The sequence below is a fragment of the Sinocyclocheilus grahami genome, unplaced genomic scaffold (genome assembly GCF_001515645.1).
Source record: "Sinocyclocheilus grahami isolate Dianchi unplaced genomic scaffold, SAMN03320097.WGS_v1.1 scaffold109.1, whole genome shotgun sequence".
Classification (NCBI taxonomy): Eukaryota; Metazoa; Chordata; class Actinopteri; order Cypriniformes; family Cyprinidae; genus Sinocyclocheilus; species Sinocyclocheilus grahami.
The window spans coordinates 1,374,241-1,383,524 of record NW_015505288.1 but is presented as its reverse complement, the minus strand read 5'-3'; the positions used below and the strand labels follow the sequence as shown (position 1 = coordinate 1,383,524).

The 9,284-nt window shown below is 39.4% G+C and overlaps 2 protein-coding genes across 2 annotated transcripts in view; one reads left to right on the top strand and one right to left on the bottom strand.

Moving 5' to 3' along the window:
* The window catches only part of dipk1aa (divergent protein kinase domain 1Aa), a 27,549-nt gene extending 24,813 nt beyond the window's left edge, over positions 1-2,736 (top strand). The window contains exon 3 of the mRNA XM_016277165.1: positions 439-2,736. Within this exon, the coding sequence (XP_016132651.1) occupies positions 439-1,251 (813 nt within the window). The 3' untranslated portion in view covers positions 1,252-2,736. The remainder of the gene's footprint in view (positions 1-438) is intronic.
* A 218-nt stretch (positions 2,737-2,954) lies between these two features.
* rpl5a (ribosomal protein L5a) lies at positions 2,955-7,993 on the bottom strand. The gene is made up of 8 exons (XM_016277138.1): positions 7,892-7,993; positions 7,396-7,465; positions 7,048-7,163; positions 6,814-6,948; positions 6,526-6,728; positions 4,801-4,978; positions 4,434-4,522; positions 2,955-3,120 (listed from the first exon to the last, which is right to left on the bottom strand). The coding sequence occupies exons 1-8, from the start codon at positions 7,892-7,894 to the stop codon at positions 3,021-3,023; spliced, it is 894 nt and encodes a 297-aa protein (XP_016132624.1). The 5' UTR covers positions 7,895-7,993; the 3' UTR covers positions 2,955-3,020.
* Between the last annotated feature and the right edge of the window lie 1,291 nt (positions 7,994-9,284).

Sequence of the window (9,284 nt, the reverse complement as noted above, 5' to 3'; positions counted from 1 at the left end):
ATATATAATTTTTTTTTTCTTATACCTTGGGCAGAAATTTTCAAATGAGGGATATTGTGACGTGAATGTTCCCGGAAGAAAACAGTGCTTACTGATGTAGAGAATAACTCCCTTTTGGAACTTTGGAACTTTGGAACTTTGCAGATCTTTTTCATGCACAAACAGCAACATTACAACATACTAAAGGAAGTTGAAAAGAGCATAATAGGACCCCTTTAAAATGAAGTCTTGTATGGTGTTCAGGTGTGTGCCAAAGTTCGTAAAACAGCATTCACATCATTCAAACTAAGTAAGATGGCCTGAGCGCACACCAAAAGTGCTAGTGTGAAAGCACCCTTATGGGCTTTGGCATTTCTTTTTTCACTGAAGTCAGTTGACATCAATTGGAATTGTACAACATCATAAAATCAACGCAAATTCTTTTTTGTTTTTCAACAGGCAAAAGTTGGAGAGCAAGCCAACCTCTCCAGTTTGGTAAGCCTGATTCTTTCAGTGGCGGACAGCAATAAAGACGGCCACATCTCTCTCCCAGAAGCCAAGTCCGCATGGGCTTTGCTGCAACTCAACGAGGTTCTGCTAGCAGTGGTGCTCCAGGACCGAGAGCACACACCTAGATTGTTGGGCTTCTGTGGGGACCTGTACGTAGTGGAACGGGTGCCTCACACTCCTCTGTACGGGCTCAGCCTGCCATGGCCCATGGAACTTTGGATTCCTACGGGAATGCGGCGAAACATGGACCAGTGGTTCACTCCTTCCTGGCCCCGCAAGGCTAAAATTTTTATCGGCTTGCTGGAGCTTATAGAAGACATTTTCCACGGTACCTTTGGGAGCTTCTTAATGTGCGACATGAGAGCCAGTACTTTTGGTTACACCGATCGCCATGACCTCAGGCTGGTGGACGGGCGGCGTGTAGTAGCTGAGGAGGCCTTCAAACAGGCCATGATCCTTCAACGCTGTGAGGATGATGAGGACTGCGTCTACGGTGTAGACTGTAGGACTTCGTGCGACCGCGCAGAACACCGCTGCATGGCCAAGGTGGCTCAACCCAACCTGGCCAGGGCTTGCGGAGCACTGAAGGATTACCTCCTACGAGGAGCTCCGGTCCATCTACAGGAAGAGCTGGAGAAGCAGCTGTACGCCTGCATGGCTCTCAAAGGTTCAGCTGAGCAGATGGAAATGGAGCACTCGCTCATTCTCAACAACCTCAAGACACTGCTATGGAAACAGATCTCACACACCAATGACTCCTGAAGAGAAATTAAGATGCACTAGTGACAACATTCAGATTCTTGAATGTCTTCTGAAGCACTTCAGGCCACTGTGAATCTGGCTGGAGATTACAATGCTGGTAGCAAAGTGGCTGGAAAATAGGCTGATGGCAATATTCATTGCTACTTTGATACTTAAGTTATTTTTCACGACGAAGGTAGAATTAAAACCATGAGGAATTATTGCTCAGGCTCAATTTAAGAACTTAAGGAGTAACGTTCACTTCTTAGTTTCGTGTCTTCGTGCTTTGTTGTCACACAATTGAACAGTGATCATGTTTATTTTACACTTCCTTCAGAGTTCATGAAGGAGCAAATGACACTAACTTTGCATCCATTGTTGGATGTTAACATAGAAAGCACTCGCCACAGACTGTGGTTGTGTAAGTCTCCTATTGTAATGTTTGTTACATGAGCACAGCAAAAAGAGCCATAAAAGAGCCATTTTGAAATGGGCACATTAATCCAATGCCTTGATATGCATGTTGCCAGTGCGTGCGTTTTTTTTAGTTCGATGCTTGTGGGTGAAAACGCCTCATTCTTTGTACTTGGGCAATTCTTGGAAATGGTCAGACTGTCTATGATCTGAAAGTAACAGATTGCAATAAGGTTAAATTTGATATAGTACTTAAAACAAGGTTATAAAACAATACTTTTAAAGCATTAGTCTATGTTAATGTTAATTTATATATGTACAAATACATTTACACCATCTCAATTTGTATAATTTAACGTATTACAAACATGAATTACCTTGGAATAATATTTTGAAATGAACATTTTAACTTAATAAATGCTGTGAACTGCTAATTAGTTTGTGATACCTAATCCTGTTTTAAAGGGTTAACGCAGCTCACACTACACAACTTTTGCCTGGATTTTCAAGGTCTGTGACAAAACCCCTGGATTGCAGCCAGATCAGTGCTCGTTGTGGTTGCTGATGGTGTGCTTCTGTGCGATGCAATGACAAGGTGGAACTAATCCAGCCAACAACAGTCCAGATGGTATAAATGGAAAAATCTTGTAATCACTTGCATGCAATTGTGAGAAAATGTTGACCAAATGTCTTGTAGTTTGTGAACCTCGTCAACATTGTATTGCGTAGCATGCGTGCTGATATGACAAGATGACAAGAAACCTCGTTGTGTAGTGTAAACACCACAGCAGTTCAGGTAGTCTTACAGTTCTGTAGTGTGAGTTTGCCCTTGTTGATCTGAATGTTTACAAGAGCGAGTCGTGTAAATGATGCTGGGAGGCCCTTCTCAACCATGATAGTTCAAAACATTGATCTATTTTTTTTTTTGGTTTGTTGGTTTCCTAATTTGTACTTCTAAGGCATGCTTGTGAAAACCATCTTGATATGGTAAAAATTAAATTTTAATCTAAAAACAATATGAAATGTTTATCACAGTCATTATTCTTGATGTACTTACGAAGAGATTGCTTCATGTTTTTATGGACCATTTTTCAGTGGGATGTTTCAGATTCTGTCATCAGACTTCTTCAGTTTTGTGTATTCATAAATCACACTGCTGCTGATTAAGAGTTAAACTGAGATTTTTATAAGATTTGATTGCATGACTTTGCACATTAAAAGTGTTGCTAAATAATATCCCAAATCCATCTTCATTGTCAAATCAACATTTTCTCATCTTCTACAATACCAAAGACCACAAACGCACTGTATTCTTTCCAAATGATTTATTTGGATAAGGTACACACTTTCTTTGGAGCAGTTGACACTTCATCTCTTTAGTCATCTGCAGCAGCGTCCTGAGCCCTGAGGAAGCTGGCCTTTTTCTGGGCCACACGGTCCTTCCTCTGGGCCAGAGTCAGCTTGGCACGGTTCCACCTATCAACACAATATTCATCAGTAATGAAAAAAGAAACACATTGTATGGTCAGAATAGTGTAAAAAAAAAAATTTTAAAACCCCCCTGAAAATATAAACATCTGACATGCAACTGTTGTAAGTAGCAGCTACAGCATATTTGCATCATCTTAAGCATCACCCGTGAGACCTTATGGGAACACTCAAGACTAAAACCTTTATCTAATGGCGCTTTTCCACGGCATGGTACGGCACGGTGCGGTTCACTTTTGGGGGGTTTTCCACTTGGTACAGTACCTGGTACTTTTTAGTACCATCTCGATTGAAGTTCCAAGTGAACCGTACCGTTACCAAAACGTGACGTGTAAACTCTGCTGATCACGGATTGGCCGGAGAGAATCGTCATTACCTGCATCACTGAACTTGCGACACAAACACAACAGAACCGCTAGATTTAAATCAGCACAGCCAGCGAAGGATCGAAAGTAATAATCCCGCCCACTCTAAAGCGGTACTGAACTGCAGTGGAAACGCAAACCGAGCCGTGTCGTGCCATACTGAGCCCTGTCGAGTCGTACCACGCAGTGGAAAAGCGCCATTAGTCAACACCACTATTTGATTTAACAGCAGCATGTCCAACAGTAAAGAACATTTATACAGTTTTGCCATCAAAACTACAACACGCCAACACTGTCAAGTTTCATGGCAATAATCAATTCCATGACTGTCAGTAGGCAGAGCAGTTTTAAAGGGATACTCCACACCAAAATGAAAATTTTGTCATTAATCACTTACCCCCATGTCGTTCCAAACCCGTAAAAGCTTTGTTCGTCTTCGGAACACGATTTAAGATATTTTGGACTAAAACCGGGAGGCTTGTGACTGTCCGATTGACTGCCAAATAAATTACACTGTCAAGGTCCAGAAAAGTATGAAAGACATCGTCAGAATAGTCCATCTGCCATCAGTGGTTCAACCGTAACGTTATGAAGCGACAAAAATACTGTTTGTACGCAAAGAAAACAAAAATAACGACTTTATTCAACAATTCGTCTCCTCTGTGTCTCTCCGCATCACTGTACCACCATTTTGGAGAATAACCACTGAATGCAAGCAGCATACGCTATTCTGTGTAAGCTGCGCAGTCAATGGGACAGTCACAAGCCTCCCAGTTTTCAACCAAAATATCTTAAATTGTGTTCCGAAGACGAACGAAGCTTTTAGGGGTTTGGAACGACATGGGGGTAAGTGATTAATGACAACATTTCATTTTTGGGGTGGAGTATCCCTTTAAGAAAAAAATCTGAAGAAATGATAAAAGCCTGAAAATACACCTCTTCTTCTTGATTTCTCTCTTGGGCTTCTTCTCATGAACTGGGTTCTCACGGATGGAAGCATGGGCCTTTTTGTACATCTCTTCAACCTGCAGTAACCAGATAATCTTATAATAGTAAGGTGAAGGTAAAGCACAAGATTTACAATAAATTTGTAAAAATATATTTTCAAATATTATGCTGTATACATCTGTTAATCTGCAACACAAATAACTGACATTTAGTCACCAGCATCATGCCACAAATAATGTGCATCTATAGATGATACAGTATTTGATGGACATCATGGCACTTTCTTGTTTCACATCTGTATTACAAAAAGCAAACAAATGTTGCCAGTAAAGTGATCCGGCAAAGTGTTTCTTACAGAGTCGGGTGTGATGCCGTTCTTGATGAAGCGGGAGAACTGCTTCTTGTACTGGTCCTCGTCCTCCTCCATCAGATAGCTCATGTACTCTGACACATTCTGGCCTATGATGTGCTTCCTGTGCACCTCCGCGTTGAACTCCTTACTTTCATTGTCGTAGCCTGGGAACCGTTTAGTGCTGAGAAAAAAGCTGTATTGTCAATATTCCCATAAGGATGAAAAATGAGACATAAAACCTCTGAAAAACCTCAAAAAGCTAAAATAAGTAAGCTTGCCTGCACAACATGCCTCAATTAGAAAAAAAAAACATTAAGATTATTTAGATGTCAATCTGAGTAGGTAGTAGGGCAGTGTGATTGATCAAATTATAGTTTTAATTTCTATTGTTATGTTTAAAACACAACAATCAAGATCAACAATTATTGTGCCACATTCCATTAATTGATTTCACCCATCATTAAAAGCCCAAAGCTAACGTCCAAATCTTCCAAACGTGCCAGTCATAATATGCAGTCTCCTGCGGGACATGTTTGATATTAAAAAGAGTTATAAAAAGTACATTTAGCCACAAAAGAGAACGTGCGCTGTTCCCCAGACAGGACAGGTGAAGCATGAGTGCTTCTGAAGGGGTATTTCTGTATTTGTGAAACTGTAATAAGACTACAGAATCAAGAAATTACTATATAAAGCATAAATTATAATTTAACCAAATAATTATTTTTAATTTAGTAAAAATGTAAATTAAATATCAATTTCACTGCAGGGATTGTTATGCATGCTATTTACCATCCTCAAATTAAAGTGTGATGTCCAAAATCCTTATTGGCCACTACTACAAAGTTGAGTTCAATTTAATGCAAATCCACAGACACATGCAGCCACTACCAATGGTAGTGCAGACAGTGAATCTGATATACATTTAATTCAAATAAAAGTCCATTTACTTCCTCTTCCTAATATAACTTCACCGTATGGTGCGTTCAAGTCATGTCGGATAGATTGTATTTACGATTTGAACGCACATGAACGCCACCACAAAGTCGTTATTACGAGTGGGAAACTCAAAATTTTCTTTAAGCCCTGAGTTTCCGAGTTGGGGGCGTGTCAATGAGAAACATGGCAGAATCGATGGATGCAACGTCTGTAGTTGACGGTAAATGTTTGTTTAAATTGATAGTTTAGTTGTCCTATAAACTTAAATTGGTCATGTTCTTGTTACGCAGCTAGTTAATGAAATCCAAGTAAAAAAATGCTATCATTTTTGCACATATAGGTGAAAAATCTTTTGATTTGTCATGTTGCATGTTTTAAAAATATTAAAAACGCAAAACACACCTGATGCGAATTCTTTGCTCTTCATTTTCTATAAGCAGAGTTAACAGACCCTGTTGTATTTTCTTGTAATTTATTAAAAGAAGGTACACCGCCATCTTGTGCCGACTAAACTGACTTGACTGACGTCGTAATTACGACTTGTCAACTCGTAAGTACGAACGTCCCAGAAGGACTTGAACGCAGCATCAGACTGTGTCAGAAGGATTTAAGTAAATTTTTTTTGTGGTATTTTAGAGTTCATTAGTGACTTCAGGTCATCTGTACAGACAATATTTTTGTGAAGAATATTTAATGTTTCTATTAAAGATTTTTTTAAAGCACCCAAAATTGCAGAATCAAAGTCCACAATCTAAGCTTTGCAAACTGGGAAAATAAACTGCATGTACGAACCTGTGAGGAATGGACAGTCCTCCATCAACTGCTCCTTTGAGAGCTCCAAACACCTTATTCCCTGTGGTGGTTCTGGCGAGTCCAGCATCCAGGTAGCATGTAAACGCCCCTGGCTGGCCATCAATGCTTTCCACATTAAATTCATCGCCAGTCACCTCAACCTGGCCTTCGTAGACCTTATCCAGACCAAACTTATTCAGCAGCTGTAAGCAGAAAGCAAGTCTGAATATGATCATACTTTGAGATGTGAAGAGTACCAGACCATTCATAACTGATGAGGACATTTACCCTGCGTGCACACAGTAAACCGGTGCAGTAGGCAGCAGCGTAGTTCGTCAGTCCAACAGCAATGCCATACTTTGGCAACTCGTGAGAGTAAGCAGCGCAGACGATCGCGTCGCCTTCAATTTTGGCATATGCGATCTGAGAAAGACGCAAAATCGTCCTGATACATTCAGCAACACAATGTTAATTAATAACATTTCAGTACTGCTGGCAAAGATGACATGGTGGCAATTGTACCTGGCAAACAATATCCCTGTTGGAGAGTCGAACAATCATCCTGTACTTCGGTGTGTTGTACTTGTTCTTGTCTTGAATGACAAGGCGCTTGCGGGCAAAGTAGTCAGTTTTTCCCTCTGAAATGGTCAATAATGTTAGTCAACTGTTGAAAAACCATTCGAAGCTGGCTTGCTGGTCTTAAGAGGGGTTTTATTAACTGGCCAGCTAAAACCCAGAATGGTCAGGCGGTCAGACCAGCATAGATTGTTGTGAAAAGTTTTTACATCAGTAATACATTCAGGTCATTTCATTGTGACAAATGAAAACATCCTTCAGTTAAGACAAAGTTAAGAAAACACCTTAACATACCTCTCCTCCTCCTGAACTTGACCTGGTATCTCCTGAAATACGCCTTGTTCTTAACCACCTTAACGAAGCCCTGCCAAAAAAAATAACTCAATTGTAAAACTGTTGACAAGCAGTACTGTCAAAAAGAACATAATCTGAAGCAATCTGACTAATGACACTCTTGGACACCTCTGGTCATAATAAAAAGATGCAATGCGCTGCGTGACAATAAACATGAAACACAAAACTGAATAGAGGAATAAACATCTAACCAGGCCAAACAAAACCCACTCCAGAGGGAGAAATGTTTATTTTATGCGCTTCAGTGTCAATAATATCATTATTTGAGTATTTAGAGAGAAATGTGCCAATGACGTTCACACAGCGATTGGTCTGATCGATTTATAATCTATAACCATCCCGTCGCTTCAAGTGTTCATCTTTAATGGAAATCGAGCTGAAACGGCGGGAGAGGGAACGTAATGAGTAGATCATCGTATTTTGGTGATTTACTGACCATTTTGTGATCGTTTGTTCTCCTTTAGGTTGGGAGACAGAAGTCTTCAGACTCCGATACTGCTCCCGCTGCACTGTGAAAAGGAAGCTCATGCTGCGCTGCGACCGAAAAATCAAAGCACTCGGAGGCAAAAGTGTGGGCGCCTCTAGCGTCCTGGAGGATAAACGGCAGGCTATTGTAATCTAATGCATGCAAACTTCAACATTTCATTCAACTGAATAGATAGATAGATAGATAGATAGATAGATAGATAGATAGATAGATAGATAGATAGATAGATAGATAGATAGATAGATAGATAGATGGATGGATGGATGGATGGATGGATGGATGGATAGATAGATTTCCAACTTCAAGTTCATTATTACAAATGTATAATTATTTATTTACTTTAATACACGACATGCAAGTTTCAATAGAAATTACATTTAAGTATATTTTGGTTAACCATAAATTTCAGTACATTTAACAGTACGCTTGAACCATATTTCAACACTATAAGTAATTATGAAATTACACGTAACGATGAAATCAGGTCAGCAAGTTCAGCTAATTGCATTTTATATCATGTATTTTCATTTAACTGCAATTAACAATTAACATTACATTTATTTCACACTTATATTTCCATAATACATAGGCTATTTTTAAAAGTATGCTAAAGTGTACTACGGTTTTCACAAGATTTAGTTTTTTAACGTGTCTTTGAAATGTACAGGATACCGTAGTGAAATGCACTTATTCTTGTTAAGTCTTCACAAGTTGCAATTAACAATATAATCAACAATATACAATAACACAGTACACACAAATAATAATATGAAGGGCTAAATGCAGACTAAATAGACAACAAAACAAATGAGCACTCATTAGTTAACACTTGTTTAGAATTTTAAAGTAAATGTCACAGTTTGTAAAGTGTTTCGATGAGTGGTGTGAATAAATGTGGTGTGAAAATGTTCATATAAGGTTGTAAACAATCCATGACTACAGTGTGAACTTCCTTAAAAAAGGGTGGTGCAAAAAAGTAGATGCAACTCAACCTAATGTTGACACAGAGTCCTCTTGACCCTAAAACTTCCTTTCTGCATATAGGGTAGCTTCTCTGTCAAAGCTCTCTCTCACACAGCACTTGATGAGATTAACAATGCAGCAGACTCTCTTGGCAGGCAGAGTCCCCAAGGTAAACGTTATCTCGGGGCCCATATTTGTCAGCTAAAAATTAAAAGAAGTTGTAAGAGGAAGTTGTTCACTCAGTCAGGTTACTTTAAAAACAAGCTCCTGAGTCACTGACAGAGCTGTTATTTTGAGGAACTTTGACCAGCGTGTGAGACTCTGCTATAAAGCGACATGTGATTATTTTGTTGTTTTGTCGTTTTTTCCTCTGCAGTAT